We start from the raw sequence: 17,002 nt of genomic DNA, 5'->3' as shown, positions 1-17,002 counted from the left end.
AGGGTTCAACACATCCAGCTGTTTCCTACAGATTCATGTAGGGTTCAACACATCCAGCTGTTTCCTAAAGATTAATGTAGGGCTCAACACATCCAGCTGTTTCCTACAGATTAATGTAGGGCTCAACACATCCAGCTGTTTCCTACAGATTAATGTAGGGTTCAACACATCCAGCTGTTTCCTACAGATTAATGTAGGGTTCAACACATCCAGCTGTTTCCTACAGATTAATGTAGGGTTCAACACATCCAGCTGTTTCCTACAGATTAATGTAGGGCTCAACACATCCAGCTGTTTCCTACAGATTAATGTAGGGCTCAACACATCCAGCTGTTTCCTACAGATTAATGTAGTTTCAACACATCCAGCTGTTTCCTACAGATTAATGTAGGGCTCAACACATCCAGCTGTTTCCTACAGATTAATGTAGGGCTCAACACATCCAGCTGTTTCCTACAGATTAATGTAGGGTTCAACACATCCAGCTGTTTCCTACAGATTAATGTAGAGTTCAACACATCCAGCTGTTTCCTACAGATTAATGTAGGGCTCAACACATCCAGCTGTTTCCTACAGATTAATGTAGGGCTCAACACATCCAGCTGTTTCCTACAGATTAATGTAGGGTTCAACACATCCAGCTGTTTCCTACAGATTAATGTAGGGTTCAACACATCCAGCTGTTTCCTACAGATTAATGTAGGGTTCAACACATCCAGCTGTTTCCTACAGATTAATGTAGGGCTCAACACATCCAGCTGTTTCCTACAGATTAATGTAGGGCTCAACACATCCAGCTGTTTCCTACAGATTAATGTAGTTTCAACACATCCAGCTGTTTCCTACAGATTAATGTAGGGCTCAACACATCCAGCTGTTTCCTACAGATTAATGTAGGGCTCAACACATCCAGCTGTTTCCTACAGATTAATGTAGGGTTCAACACATCCAGCTGTTTCCTACAGATTAATGTAGAGTTCAACACATCCAGCTGTTTCCTACAGATAAATGTTGGGTTCAACACATCCAGCTGTTTCCTACAGATTAATGTAGGGTTCAACACATCCAGCTGTTTCCTACAGATTAATGTAGGGTTCAACACATCCAGCTGTTTCCTACAGATTAATGTAGGGTTCAACACATCCAGCTGTTTCCTACAGATTAATGTAGGGTTCAACACATCCAGCTGTTTCCTACAGATTAATGTAGGGTTCAACACATCCAGCTGTTTCCTACAGATTAATGTAGGGTTCAACACATCCAGCTGTTTCCTACAGATTAATGTAGGGTTCAACACATCCAGCTGTTTCCTACAGATTAATGTAGGGTTCAACACATCCAGCTGTTTCCTACAGATTAATGTAGGGTTCAACACATCCAGCTGTTTCCTACAGATTAATGTAGGGTTCAACACATCCAGCTGTTTCCTACAGATTAATGTAGGGTTCAACACATCCAGCTGTTTCCTACAGATTAATGTAGGGTTCAACACATCCAGCTGTTTCCTACAGATTCATGTAGGGTTCAACACATCCAGCTGTTTCCTACAGATTCATGTAGGGTTCAACACATCCAGCTGTTTCCTACAGATTAATGTAGGGCTCAACACATCCAGCTGTTTCCTACAGATTAATGTAGGGTTCAACACATCCAGCTGTTTCCTACAGATTAATGTAGTTTCAACACATCCAGCTGTTTCCTACAGATGAATGTAGGGCTCAACACATCCAGCTGTTTCCTACAGATTAATGTAGGGCTCAACACATCCAGCTGTTTCCTACAGATTAATGTAGGGTTCAACACATCCAGCTGTTTCCTACAGATTAATGTAGGGTTCAACACATCCAGCTGTTTCCTACAGATTAATGTAGGGTTCAACACATCCAGCTGTTTCCTACAGATTAATGTAGGGTTCAACACATCCAGCTGTTTCCTACAGATTAATGTAGGCTTCAACACATCCAGCTGTTTCCTACAGATTAATGTAGGGTTCAACACATCCAGCTGTTTCCTACAGATTAATGTAGGCTTCAACACATCCAGCTGTTTCCTACAGATTAATGTAGGGTTCAACACATCCAGCTGTTTCCTACAGATTAATGTAGGGTTCAACACATCCAGCTGTTTCCTACAGATTAATGTAGGGTTCAACACATCCAGCTGTTTCCTACAGATTAATGTAGAGTTCAACACATCCAGCTGTTTCCTACAGATTAATGTAGGGTTCAACACATCCAGCTGTTTCCTACAGATTCATGTAGGGTTCAACACATCCAGCTGTTTCCTACAGATTAATGTAGGGTTCAACACATCCAGCTGTTTCCTACAGATTAATGTAGGGCTCAACACATCCAGCTGTTTCCTACAGATTAATGTAGGGTTCAACACATCCAGCTGTTTCCTACAGATTAATGTAGTTTCAACACATCCAGCTGTTTCCTTCAGATTAATGTAGGGTTCAACACATCCAGCTGTTTCCTACAGATTAATGTAGGGCTCAACACATCCAGCTGTTTCCTACAGATTAATGTAGGGCTCAACACATCCAGCTGTTTCCTACAGATTAATGTAGTTTCAACACATCCAGCTGTTTCCTACAGATTAATGTAGGGTTCAACACATCCAGCTGTTTCCTACAGATTAATGTAGTTTCAACACGTCCAGCTGTTTCCTACAGATTAATGTAGGGTTCAACACATCCAGCTGTTTCCTACAGATTAATGTAGGGTTCAACACATCCAGCTGTTTCCTACAGATTCATGTAGGGTTCAACACATCCAGCTGTTTCCTACAGATTCATGTAGGGTTCAACACATCCAGCTGTTTCCTACAGATTAATGTAGGGTTCAACACATCCAGCTGTCACATTATTATGAAGATTACGGTAGTCCCCAGTCACCTGTCACATTATTATGAAGATTACGGTAGTCCCCAGTCACCTGTCACATTATTATGAAGATTACGGTAGTCCCCAGTCAGCTGTCACATTATTATGAAGATTACGGTAGTCCCCAGTCAGCTGTCACATTATTATGAAGATTACGGTAGTCCCCAGTCAGCTGTCACATTATTATGAAGATTACGGTAGTCCCCAGTCACCTGGCACATTATTATGAAGATTACGGTAGTCACCTGTCACATTATTATGAAGATTACGGTAGTCCCCAGTCACATTATTATGAAGATTACGGTAGTCCCCAGTCACTAGTCACAATATTATGAAGATTACAGTAGTCCCCAGTCACCTGTCACATTATTATGAAGATTACGGTAGTCCCCAGTCACCTGGCACATTATTATGAAGATTACGGTAGTCACCTGTCACATTATTATGAAGATTACGGTAGTCCCCAGTCACATTATTATGAAGATTACAGTAGTCCCCAGCCACAATATTATGAAGATTACGGTAGTCCCCTGTCACATTATTATGAATATTACGGTAGTCCCCAGTCACATTATTATGAAGATTACAGTAGTCCCCAGTCACATTATTATGAAGATTACGGTAGTCCCCAGTCACTAGTCACAATATTATGAAGATTACAGTAGTCCCCAGTCACCTGTCACATTATTATGAAGATTACGGTAGTCCCCAGTCACCTGGCACATTATTATGAAGATTACGGTAGTCACCTGTCACATTATTATGAAGATTACGGTAGTCCCCAGTCACATTATTATGAAGATTACAGTAGTCCCCAGCCACAATATTATGAAGATTACGGTAGTCCCCTGTCACATTATTATGAAGATTACGGTAGTCCCCAGTCACATTATTATGAAGATTACAGTAGTCCCCAGTCACATTATTATGAAGATTACGGTAGTCCCCAGTCACATTATTATGAAGATTACAGTAGTCCCCAGTCACATTATTATGAAGATTACGGTAGTCCCCAGCCACCTGTTGATGCTTGGTGATGTCACTAGTAATAGGGTAGCACCAGCGTGTAGCCAGAGGATAGCTAGCGTCCGTCCTCCTCTGGGTACATTGACTTCAATACAAAACATATGTGGGAACTCCTTCAAGACTGTTGGAAAAGCATTCCAGGAGAAGCTGGTTAAGAGAATGCTAAAGAGTGTGCAAAGCGGTCATCAAGGCAAAGGGTGACTACTTTGAAAAATCTCAAATATAACATATATTTTGATTTGTTTAACACTTTTTTAGGTTACTACGTGATTCCATATGTGTTATTTCATAGTTTTGATGTCTTCACAATTATTGTACAACGTAGAAAATAGTCAAAAAGAAAGAAAGAAAAACCCTTGAATGAGTAGTTGTCCAAACTTTTGACTGGTACTGTATGGGGTCATGACAGTGTTCTGACGCTGTGTCTCAAGTAAAGTGTTACCCACTATTTTGTTTAGCTCTACATTTTACAGGTAACCATTTGCTAATGTATAACTTACAGGGTTTCACTGTTTAGGTTTTAATGCTCGTTTTTTTTTTTTTTTTGCTTCCGTTTTAAGTTTACCATGTAGCTAACCCATGTCGTTAATCTATGGTACAAACGCAACACAGCCATAGCTAATTATAATTTTTCTCCACCATAGTTTGGGTTTATAAGTCTAAAAGCTATCATTGGAGATCGTAGGATATCTATTTTTAGTTCACGCTCGTTTTTTCCCCTCCGGTATTATGTAGTTCATTCAGTAAAGCCTGTAGCCGCCTAACGCCCCCATTGCCATCGACGTTTATAAAAATGTACGTCAGTACATGTCATACCACCTAAATCCACTAGAGGGCATACAAGTTAAGAGAATGATTATTGACCTTCATAAAATCAAATCCAATATCATTTGTCACATCCCCCGAATACAACCGTGAAATGCTTACTTACAAGCCCTTAACCAACAATGCAGTTCAAAAAATAGAATTAAGAAAAGGTATACTAAACAAATTAAAGTTAAAAACGAAATAAAAAGTAACACAATAAAATAACAATAACGAGGTTATATACAGGAGGTACCGGTACTGAGTCAATGTGGAGGCTATATACAGGGGGTACCGGTACTGAGTCAATGTGGAGGTTATATACAGGGGGTACCGGTACAGAGTCAATGTGGAGGCTATATACAGGGGGTACCGGTACAGAGTCAATGTGGAGGCTATATACAGGTGGTACCGGTACTGAGTCAATGTGGAGGTTATATACAGGGGGTACCGGTACAGAGTCAATGTGGAGGCTATATACAGGTGGTACCGGTACAGAGTCAATGTGGAGGCTATATACAGGTGGTACCGGTACAGAGTCAATGTGGAGGCTATATACAGGGGGCACCGGTACAGAGTCGATGTGGAGGCTATATACAGGGGGCACCGGTACAGAGTCAATGTGGAGGCTATATACAGGGGGTACCGGTACAGAGTCAATGTGGAGGCTATATACAGGGGGTACCGGTACAGAGTCAATGAGGAGGTTATATACAGGGGGTACCGGTACAGAGTCAATGAGGAGGTTATATACAGGGGGTACCGGTACAGAGTCAATGAGGAGGTTATATACAGGGTGTACCGGTACAGAGTCAATGTGGAGGTTATATACAGGGGGTACCGGTACAGAGTCAATGAGGAGGTTATATACAGGGGGTACCGGTACAGAGTCAATGAGGAGGTTATATACAGGGGGTACCGGTACTGAGTCAATGTGCAGGGGTACAGCTCAGTCGAGGTAATTTGTACATGTAGGTAGGGGTAAAGTGACTATGCATAGATAATAAACAGCGAGTAGCAATATCAATGTAAATAATTGTTCAGCAATCTTAAGGCTTGGGGGTAGAAGCTGTTAAGGAGCATTTTGGACCTAGACTTGGCGCTCCGGTACCAATTGCCGTGGAGGTAGCAGAGAGAACCGTTTATGAAAAGATGTTGGGCCTTCCTCTGACATCGCCTAGTATATCGGTCCTGGATGGCCAGTTCTCTTAGCAATAAGAGGAAGCTGATGTGTGAAATTTGAAATAAAATTAAATTAAATTAAATAGTGAATGGAGGAAGATTTTCCCTTGGTTCATTTTCATGCCAGCCAGGTAGGCTATACTCCTGTTGTAAAGTGAAACAATGTGCTTAATATTAGGAAAGTTGAGAAATATAATAGGCCTGGGCTATAGAAAGCTGATGGGATCCTCCTCTTTTTATTAGAGGCCATCACTCTATTTTCCTCACACAAATGCATAGCCTATGGAAATGTTGAGCAACTTGAGCTCATGGCCTCTCGTGAAGTGTTTAATTAAGAGTTTCTAAAATCTCACCATCAACCGGCAGATCAGAGTGTCTCAACGGCAGATGTAGTTAAGATGGAAACGTTGCCAATGCTACGGTGCATTCTGGGTTATTTCTGGAACAAGGAGCGCTCTTCAAGGAGTCAATGGGGGGAGGGGGGGGGGGTCCATTGGCCGCTAGCTCAAAAAAATACTCAAACATTTGTGAGATATTTAACTCGCCAGCTGTATTAATGTATAGCTTTGTAATCGTGATATGTACAGTGCCTTGCAAAAGTATTCGGCCCCCTTGAACTTTGCGACCTTTTGCCACATTTCAGGCTTCAAACATAAAGATATAAAACTGTATTTTTTTGTGAAGAATCAACAACAAGTGGGACACAATCATGAAGTGGAACGACATTTATTGGGTATTTCAAACTTTTTTAACAATTCAAAAACTGAAAAATTGGGCGTGCAAAATTATTCAGCCCCTTTACTTTCAGTGCAGCAAACTCTCTCCAGAAGTTCAGTGAGGATCTCTGAATGATCCAATGTTGACCTAAATGACTAATGATGATAAATACAATCCACCTGTGTGTAATCAAGTCTCCGTATAAATGCACCTGCACTGTGATAGTCTCAGAGGTCCGTTAAAAGCGCAGAGAGCATCATGAAGAACAAGGAACACACCAGGCAGGTCCGAGATACTGTTGTGAAGAAGTTTAAAGCCGGATTTGGATACAAAAAGATTTCCCAAGCTTTAAACATCCCAAGGAGCACTGTGCAAGCGATAATATTGAAATGGAAGGAGTATCAGACCACTGCAAATCTACCAAGACCTGGCCGTCCCTCTAAACTTTCAGCTCATACAAGGAGAAGACTGATCAGAGATGCAGCCAAGAGGCCCATGATCACTCTGGATGAACTGCAGAGATCTACAGCTGAGGTGGGAGACTCCGTCCATAGGACAACAATCAGTCGTATATTGCACAAATCTGGCCTTTATGGAAGAGTGGCAAGAAGAAAGCCATTTCTTAAAGATATCCATAAAAAGTGTTGTTTAAAGTCACCTGGGAGACACACCAAACATGTGGAAGAAGGTGCTCTGGTCAGATGAAACCAAAATTGAACTTTTTGGCAACAATGCAAAACGTTATGTTTGGCGTAAAAGCAACACAGCTGAACACACCATCCCCACTGTCAAACATGGTGGTGGCAGCATCATGGTTTGGGCCTGCTTTTCTTCAGCAGGGACAGGGAAGATGGTTAAAATTGATGGGAAGATGGATGGAGCCAAATGCAGGACCATTCTGGAAGAAAACCTGATGGAGTCTGCAAAAGACCTGAGACTGGGACGGAGATTTGTCTTCCAACAAGACAATGATCCAAAACATAAAGCAAAATCTACAATGGAATGGTTCAAAAATAAACATATCCAGGTGTTAGAATGGCCAAGTCAAAGTCCAGACCTGAATCCAATCGAGAATCTGTGGAAAGAACTGAAAACTGCTGTTCACAAATGCTCTCCATCCAACCTCACTGAGCTCAAGCTGTTTTTCAAGGAGGAATGGGGGAAAAAATTTACTCTCGATGTGCAAAACTGATAGACATACCCCAAGCAACTTACAGCTGTAATCGCAGCAAAATGTGGCGCTACAAAGTATTAACTTAAGGGGGCTGGGGGGCTGCACGCCCAATTATTCAGTTTTTGATTTGTTAAAAAAGTTTGAAATATCCAATAAATGTCGTTCCACTTCATGATTGTGTCCCACTTGTTGTTGATTCTTCACAAAAAAATACAGTTTTATATCTTTGTTTGAAGCCTGAAATGTGGCAAAAGGTCGCAAAGTTCAAGGGGGCCGAATACTTTCGCAAGGCACTGTACTTCCGAGGAAAACAGGCACGTTTCTTTACACACACCCACAAGGCATTGCATGACGATTAGCTTAGCAACCACGTGACGCGGCATAACAACGTACACGCGATTGGTCGGCAGTCTGAGGCGTCATACATTGCCATCTCCTCTCTATAATATCTCTGGTAACAGCACCATGTAATGCACCCTGGACTAGAGGCGAAAATCCGGAGAAACGTGCTGATCCTTCCGATAAATTACACAGTTGAGGTAAGAACACCGCAAAAAAATGTCTCATTCGAGTTGACATCGGACAGTATTGAAATCTGACATGCATGATAAGATGTTTTCGATCAGATACACATGAAAACATTAAATGACCCAGGGGGAAAATCAAAGGAACACTAAGATGCACACAAAAATATCAAAATGGGTGAACCTTTCATTTAATAAAAACTCCAGAAAGACACGTATTTCCACAAGCTTTTATTGAAAACGGACATCTCATTTCTTGGCCTTGAAGTACTCTTCAATCACATCCTTGGCTTGAGACTCCTTGCCATAGTCCTAGAGAGACAGAGGGGGGGGGGGGGGGTATAAACTAAATGTTATAAAGGAGCTACCTACAAGACAGTTTTACAGTCCTAAATGGCACTAAATAGGGTCATACACTGCATTCTGAGCGTATTCAGACCACTTGACATAATTTGTTTCGTTACAGCCCTATTGTATAAATAAATTATTTTCCTCGTCTACATACAATACCCCATAATGACAAAGCAAAAATAGGTTGAGAAATTAGCAAATTTAAAATAAACCAGAAATACCTAATTTACATAATTATTCAGACCCTTTGCTAGGATACTTGAAATTGAGCTCAGGAGCATCTGATCATTCTTGATGTCGGCTGGTCACTGACAGAGCTCATCTGTGGAGATGGGAGAACCTTCTAGAAGGACAACCATCTTTGCAGCAATCCACCAATCAGGCCTTTATGGTAGTGGACCGGCCGAAGCCACTTTTTTTGACAGCCCGCTTAGTTTGCCAAACGGCACCTAAAGGACTCTCAGACCATGAGAAGCAAGAGTCTCTGGTCTGATGAAATCAAGATTGAACTCTTTGCCCTGAATGCCAAGCGTCACGTCTGGAGGAAACCTGGCACCATCCCTACGGTGAAGCATGGTGGTGGCAGCATCATGTTGTGGGGATGTTTTTCAGCGACAGGGACTGGAAGACTAGTCATTATCGGGGACAGATGAACGGAGCAAAGAGAGATCCTTGATGAAAACCTGCTCTAGAGCACCCAGGACCTCAGACTGGGGCAAAGGTTCACCTTCAAACAGGACAACGACCCTAAGCACACAGCCAAGACAACACAGGAGTGGTTTCGGGACAAGTCTCTGAATGTCCTTGAGTGTCCCAGACAGAACCCGGACTTGAACAAGATCAAACATCTCTGGAGAGACCTGAAAATAGCTGTGCAGCGACGCTCCCCATCTAACCTGACAGAGATTGAGAGGATCTGCAGAGAAGAATGGGAGAAACTCCCCAAATACAGGTGTGCCAAGCTTGTAGCGTCAATACCCAAGAAGACTCGAGACTGTAATCACTGACAAAGGTGCTTCAACAAAGTACTGAGTAAAGGGTCTGAATACTTATGTAAATGTGATATTTCTAAAAAATTGCTTTTGGGGTATTGTGATGTCATTATGGGGTATTGTGATGTCATTATGAGGTATTGTGATGTCATTATGAGGTATTGTGATGTCATTATGGGGTAGTGTGTGTCGATCACTGAGGGGATAAACATTTTAGAATAAGGCTGTAATGTAACAAAAATGTGGATAAAGTCCAACACTGTATGTACATTGTGGTCAGTATGGTAAAGTAACTAATAAAAATTGTCAATGTAGCCATTTATTGGGACCCCAGACACCACAGTGAGGTGTCGGGGCTCGTACTCTGGCTGACACACTCTGGCCAGATGTATAGAACAAGCAGCTGCATGGCACTGAGGGCACAGCACCTGCACTCGACTGGCACCAACAGCTCTGATCACACAGTGGACATTCAACCCTCATAACGCCGTTACGCCACAGGGAGCATTCCAAGCCCTCCGTAAGATCTCCCCAGACGTTTCCAGAAAGATTTACAGTCAAATGTTTTTTTTTTTTTTTTTAAATATACCTTGATTACAACACAGCTGCAGCCCACCACCTTACGGGGTTTGCCTTCGCGGTCGATTTTACACAAACCAACCCACTCGCCAAGCTTCTTGTTGTCATCGACCTGGTGCACAGGGAAGAGGCGGGAGGAGAGAGAGAGAGGTGAAGACAGGAGAAAATATGGAAGGATTTGGCAGTGCTAGTGGTTGTGTCCCAAACAGAAACCTATATAGTGCACTGCTGTTGAACAGGGTCCATAGGGTTCTGGTCGAAAGTAGTGCACTATAGAGAGGATAGGGAGCAGTATAACCTCCACTCAGTCCAGTATCATCATGGACCCCCTTCGTTCTGCACCATAACACTACTTCTCAGTGGTTCCCACAGGTCAAAACAACTTTCTCTCGACTTGTAAATATGCACCAGTTTCTGCGTTCTCATTGGTGTAACCAGTACCCCCCCCCCATCTATCCATCCCAGAATTTATACCTTGATGAGGTTAATCTGATGCTCAGCGCAGAGGGCTTCCACCAGCTTGACGTACATGGGCTCGTCACAGTTGGCAGCAAGGACGCAGAGGTGGGCCTGGCGCCTGGACACAGGAGAGGACGAGAGAGCGAGGCTCAGTTAACATGAGGATTATAACTAGGTAACTACGTTAGTGTGCTTAGAGCTGGGAAATTACCAGAGACCTCACGATATCTAGGTGCCGATATGCTATGTATTGTGATTCTATATGCATTACGATTCAATGGTCCAAAACATATTGCAGAGGGACCAGAGAGCCGTGACAAAACATTTTGATCAGTCATGTAAATAGGTGCTGAAAACAAATTGGCTCCCTATTTAAAAAGACGGAAACAAGCTATGAAAGAAAAACACGAGTTTTGGTGCTGGTAGAGCACCAACATTAACATGTTGTCGAAACGATACAGCGCCGAAAATAATATCCTAAACTGTAACCGCATCTATTCCCCTGTGTTTACCTCCCAAATTACACCCTAATATATAGAACACTCCTTTCAAAAGTAGTGCACCAGCTAGGGACTAGGGTATCATTTGGGACAGAGATATTTCAGAGTTTGGGTAACGATGGCAACCCAACTATCAGCCGTACTTCACCAACTAATAGAACACAGCAGGGGGGAAAAAAGAATCAATTTCCTGTCTGTCCCAAATTACACCCTATTCCCTACATAAATGCTCTAGGCAAAAGTAGTGCAACATGTGCCAGCCACTACACATGGAATGAAAGGCGTGCCACTTAGGGAACAAACTAATGACCAGAAATGTTCAGACTCACTTGTCCAGCGCCTTGGCGGCCTCACGGATACCGCGGGCCAGACCGTCGTGGATGAGTGCGGTCTTGAGCACCTCAGGGAGAGCGGTGTTGACATCCATCACACCTCCGGCAGCGATGCTGAGGGGGGAAAAGGACATGGGGAGACGAGGTGGAGGAGAGGGGAACGACAGGAGAGGAGATGGGGAGACGCGTGGGATGGGAAAGGGGAACGACGGGAGAGGACATGGGGAGACAAGGTGGAGGAGGGGAACGACGGGAGAGGACATGGGGAGACGAGGAAGACAAGGTGGAGGAGAGGGGAACGACAGGAGAGGACATGGGGAGACGCATGAGATGGGAAAGGGGAACGACAGGAGAGGACATGGGGAGACAAGGAAGACAAGGTGGAGGAGAGGGGAACGACAGGAGAGGACATGGGGAGACAAGGTGGAGGAGAGGGGAACGACGGGAGAGGACATGGGGAGACAAGGTAGAGGAGAGGGGAACGACAGGAGAGGACATGGGGAGACGCGTGGGATGGGAGAGGGGAACGACAGGAGAGGACATGGGGAGACGCGTGGGATGGGAAAGGGGAACGACGGGAGAGGACATGGGGAGACGAGGAAGACAAGGTAGAGGAGAGGGAAACGACAGGAGAGGACATGGGGAGACGCGTGGGATGGGAAAGGGGATACAACAGTTAGTTGGCTGCAACTGACCGGTAAAGGCGCTAGTCCTCCGGGTTGAATGTGCGCAATCAACCGGCGTGTCAGACAGGGGATCTCACTCATAATTTGAAGTGAAGGGGTATCCGACTAAAGAAAGTAAATCATCACACAAGCGCCGGGAACAATCTAACTACTCCGTTAGCAATGCAGCTACATTCACATATAAATATATACTTGGTTGCAGCCACCCGACTATATGTCATAGTGTTGTCAAGAGTATTAAAAGTGCAAGTAGAAACATGGAAATTATATTTTCGGAACAAAGCACCACTTGACACGCAATTAAACTTTTAAACGTGCACATGTGTTGGCTAGCTAGCCTTGGTTCAGGAGCTAAACCGGAGTACAACCGTCACGCTTACCCTTCCTCGGCCATTGTAGATTATCGATGGATGGGGGACCTAAAAGTTCTGCAATATTGATCAAACATGAAAGAAACGTTACTACTCATGATGATACAGTGATTGTGGTGAATTTTCAACAAACGATGTTTGATAAATCCGACGGATTATTTGCTGAAGATGTAGAAACCCACCCAATCTCCTCTCTGACGGTGGGTAAAAGAGAACGTCACGCAGTCGGCGACATTCATTTAAGGGCAGAAGGAGGACCCGAGAAGTAGGTAGTCATGATTCTGCCTGTCTAATAATAACGGCTCAGAAAACAGAAGTTTGTAGAGTTTCCGTTGTAAAACAGAAATATACAATTCGTTGAACTATATTTAAAATTAACAGTTCACATACAAAACATTAAATGTTTATTTGCGTAATTTTATTATCTTTTGTCGACTGACGTGTTTTGAATTTGGCTGTAGTTTACTGTGATTGTAGTATGCATAACATGCATATTTTTGAATGCACATTTTCACATTTTCTTCAAAATGTAAAACTGGGATTTTTGTTGCTGTACTGTGAAAGTGGAAGTCTATGGGCCATGCCAAATATTCCATAAACTCTGCCATGGCATGCCACTGTGTGTATGAGTTCTGTGTATGTTTGTTGGGATGTTGATGGAATGTTCTGCTAACCCACAGAAAAACTGGAAACATTAATGCTCTTGCAACGTTCCCATGAAACGTGTCTAGAACATTAATATTGTATATTATGAGAACATGGCAAACGCGTTCTGGGTATGTTCTGTTCGACATTAAGGGAGTGTTCTCCTAACTCTTAACAACAAAACATGCTAAAAAGGTTATCGGAAGATTTTTTTTGTAAAACAAATTGAATGTTCTCGCAACTAAAGGAAAACTGGACACTGAAACATTAGGGGAACATTACAAAAAAATGTTCTCTCTCCCTAGAATTGTTAGCTGGGAAGTAAATCTGACTATATGGGGGTAGTGAGTGATGAATTGAGTTCCTCTGCTGCATTTCTATGGCGACGAACTCATTTGTTTTGCAGAAGTTTATTTGTTATTATTAACCTTTATTTAACCACGTCAGTTAAGAATACATTCAACAACGGCCTAGGAACAGTGGGTTAACTGACAAGTTCAGTGGCAGAATGACTAGTCCAACGCTCTAACCACTAGGCTACCTGCCGCCTCTACACTCTAACCACTAGGCTACCTGCCTCCTCTAACCACTAGGCTACCTGCCTCCTCTAACCACTAGACTACCTCCTCTAACCACTAGGCTACCTCCCTCCTCTAACCACTAGGCTACCTGCCTCCACTAACCACTAGACTACCTCCTCTAACCACTAGGCTACCTCCCTCCTCTAACCACTAGGCTACCTGCCTCCTCTAACCACTAGGCTACCTGCCTCCTCTAACCACTAGGCTACCTCCTCTAACCACTAGGCTACCTGCCTCCTCTAACCACTAGGCTACCTCCTCTAACCACTAGGCTACCTGCCGCCTCTACACTCTAACCACTAGGATACCTGCCGCCTCTACACTCTAACCACTAGGCTACCTGCCTCCTCTAACCACTAGGCTACCTGCCTCCTCTAACCACTAGACTACCTCCTCTAACCACTAGGCTACCTCCCTCCTCTAACCACTAGGCTACCTGCCTCCTCTAACCACTAGACTACCTCCTCTAACCACTAGGCTACCTCCCTCCTCTAACCACTAGGCTACCTCCTCTAACCACTAGGCTACCTGCCTCCTCTAACCACTAGGCTACCTGCCTCCTCTAACCACTAGACTACCTCCTCTAACCACTAGGCTACCTCCCTCCTCTAACAACTAGGCTACCTGCCTCCTCTAACAACTAGGCTACCTGCCTCCTCTAACCACTAGGCTACCTCCTCTAACCACTAGGCTACCTGCCTCCTCTAACCACTAGGCTACCTCCTCTAACCACTAGGCTACCTCCCTCCTCTAACCACTAGGCTACCTGCCTCCTCTAACCACTAGGCTACCTGCCTCCTCTAACCACTAGGCTACCTCCTCTAACCACTAGGCTACCTCCCTCCTCTAACCACTAGGCTACCTGCCTCCTCTAACCACTAGGCTACCTGCCTCCTCTAACCACTAGGCTACCTGCCTCCTCTAACCACTAGGCTACCTGCCTCCTCTAACCACTAGGCTACCTGCCTCCTCTAACCACTAGGCTACCTGCCTCCTCTAACCACTAGGCTACCTGCCTCCTCTAACCACTAGGCTACCTGCCTCCTCTAACCACTAGGCTACCTGCCTCCCCTAACCACTAGGCTACCTGCCTCCCCTAACCACTAGGCTACCTGCCTCCTCTAACCACTAGGCTACCTGCCTCCTCTAACCACTAGGCTACCTGCCTCCTCTAACCACTAGGCTACCTGCCTCTTCTAACCACTAGGCTACCTGCCTCTTCTAACCACTAGGCTACCTGCCTCTTCTAACCACTAGGCTACCTGCCTCTTCTAACCACTAGGCTACCTGCCTCTTCTAACCACTAGGCTACCTGCCTCTTCTAACCACTAGGCTACCTGCCTCTTCTAACCACTAGGCTACCTGCCTCTTCTAACCACTAGGCTACCTGCCTCTTCTAACCACTAGGCTACCTGCCTCTTATAACCACTAGGCTACCTGCCTCTTATAACCACTAGGCTACCTGCCTCTTCTAACCACTAGGCTACCTGCCTCTTCTAACCACTAGGCTACCTGCCTCTTCTAACCACTAGGCTACCTGCCTCTTCTAACCACTAGGCTACCTGCCTCTTCTAACCACTAGGCTACCTGCCTCTTCTAACCACTAGGCTACCTGCCTCCTCTAACCACTAGGCTACCTGCCTCCTCTAACCACTAGGCTACCTGCCTCCTCTAACCACTAGGCTACCTGCCTCCTCTAACCACTAGACTCAGCATTTCACTGTAAGGTCTACCTACACCTGTTGTATTCAGCATTTCACTGTAAGGTCTACTACACCTGTTGTATTCAGCATTTTACTATGAGGTCTACTACACCTGTTGTATTCAGCATTTCACTGTCAGGTCTACTACACCTGTTGTATTCAGCATTTCACTGTAAGGTCTACTACACCTGCTGTATTCAGCATTTCACTGTAAGATCTACCTACACCTGTTGTATTCAGCATTTCACTGTGAGGTCTACTACACCTGTTGTATTCAGCATTTCACTGTGAGGTCTACTACACCTGTTGTATTCAGCATTTCACTGTGAGGTCTACTACACCTGTTGTATTCAGCATTTCACTGTGAGGTCTACTACACCTGTTGTATTCAGCATTTCACTGTAAGGTCTACTACACCTGTTGTATTCAGCATTTCACTGTGAGGTCTACTACACCTGTTGTATTCAGCATTTCACTGTGAGGTCTACTACACCTGTTGTATTCAGCATTACACTGTGAGGTCTACTACACCTGTTGTATTCAGCATTTCACTGTGAGGTCTACTACACCTGTTGTATTCAGCATTTCACTGTGAGGTCTACTACACCTGTTGTATTCAGCATTTCACTGTGAGGTCTACTACACCTGTTGTATTCAGCATTTCACTGTAAGGTCTACTACACCTGTTGTATTCAGCATTTCAATGTAAGGTCTACTACACCTGTTGTATTCAGCATTTCACTGTAAGGTCTACTAAACCTGTTGTATTCATCATTTCACTGTCAGGTCTACTACACCTGTTGTATTCAGCATTTCACTGTGAGGTCTAAACCTGTTGTATTCAGCATTTCACTGTCAGGTCTACTACACCTGTTGTATTCAGCATTTCACTGTGAGGTCTACTACACCTGTTGTATTCAGCATTTCACTGTGAGGTCTACTACACCTGTTGTATTCAGCATTTCACTGTGAGGTCTACTACACCTGTTGTATTCAGCATTTCAATGTGAGGTCTACTACACCTGTTGTATTCAGCAATACACTGTGAGGTCTACTACACCTGTTGTATTCAGCATTTCACTGTAAGGTCTACTACACCTGTTGTACTCAGCATTTCACTGTAAGGTCTACTACACCTGTTGTATTCAGCATTTCACTGTGAGGTCTACTACACCTGTTGTATTCAGCATTTCACTGTGAGGTCTACTACACCTGTTGTATTCAGCATTTCACTGTGAGGTCTACTACACCTGTTTTATTCAGCATTTCACTGTGAGGTCTACTACACCTGTTGTACTCAGCATTTCACTGTGAGGTCTACTACACCTGTTGTATTCAGCATTTCACTGTGAGGTCTACTACACCTGTTGTATTCAGCATTTCACTGTGAGGTCTACTACACCTGTTGTATTCAGCATTTCACTGTGAGGTCTACTACACCTGTTGTATTCAGCATTACACTGTGAGGTCTACTACACCTGTTGTATTC

General features: G+C 43.9%; 1 protein-coding gene and 1 non-coding gene across 2 annotated transcripts; both read right to left on the bottom strand.

The window, feature by feature from the left end:
- Positions 1 to 8,530: 8,530 nt before the first annotated feature.
- LOC139407909 (small ribosomal subunit protein eS12) lies at positions 8,531 to 12,799 on the bottom strand. Its single transcript, XM_071151787.1, has 6 exons — positions 12,767 to 12,799; positions 12,594 to 12,641; positions 11,525 to 11,641; positions 10,711 to 10,813; positions 10,247 to 10,348; positions 8,531 to 8,626 (listed from the first exon to the last, which is right to left on the bottom strand). Exons 2-6 carry the CDS (start codon positions 12,605 to 12,607, stop codon positions 8,564 to 8,566), a joined length of 399 nt encoding a protein of 132 aa, XP_071007888.1. The 5' UTR covers positions 12,608 to 12,641; positions 12,767 to 12,799; the 3' UTR covers positions 8,531 to 8,563.
- On the bottom strand, positions 12,268 to 12,345 carry LOC139408148 (small nucleolar RNA SNORD101). The gene has a single exon (XR_011634204.1). It is a non-coding gene; the product is annotated as a small nucleolar RNA SNORD101 (small nucleolar RNA).
- Positions 12,800 to 17,002: the final 4,203 nt, after the last annotated feature.

Source organism: Oncorhynchus clarkii, chromosome 4, assembly GCF_045791955.1.
Source record: "Oncorhynchus clarkii lewisi isolate Uvic-CL-2024 chromosome 4, UVic_Ocla_1.0, whole genome shotgun sequence".
In the NCBI taxonomy this organism is placed as follows: Eukaryota; Metazoa; Chordata; class Actinopteri; order Salmoniformes; family Salmonidae; genus Oncorhynchus; species Oncorhynchus clarkii.
The sequence above is the reverse complement of the archived record's forward strand: the minus strand, read 5'-3'. Positions and strand labels throughout refer to the sequence as shown.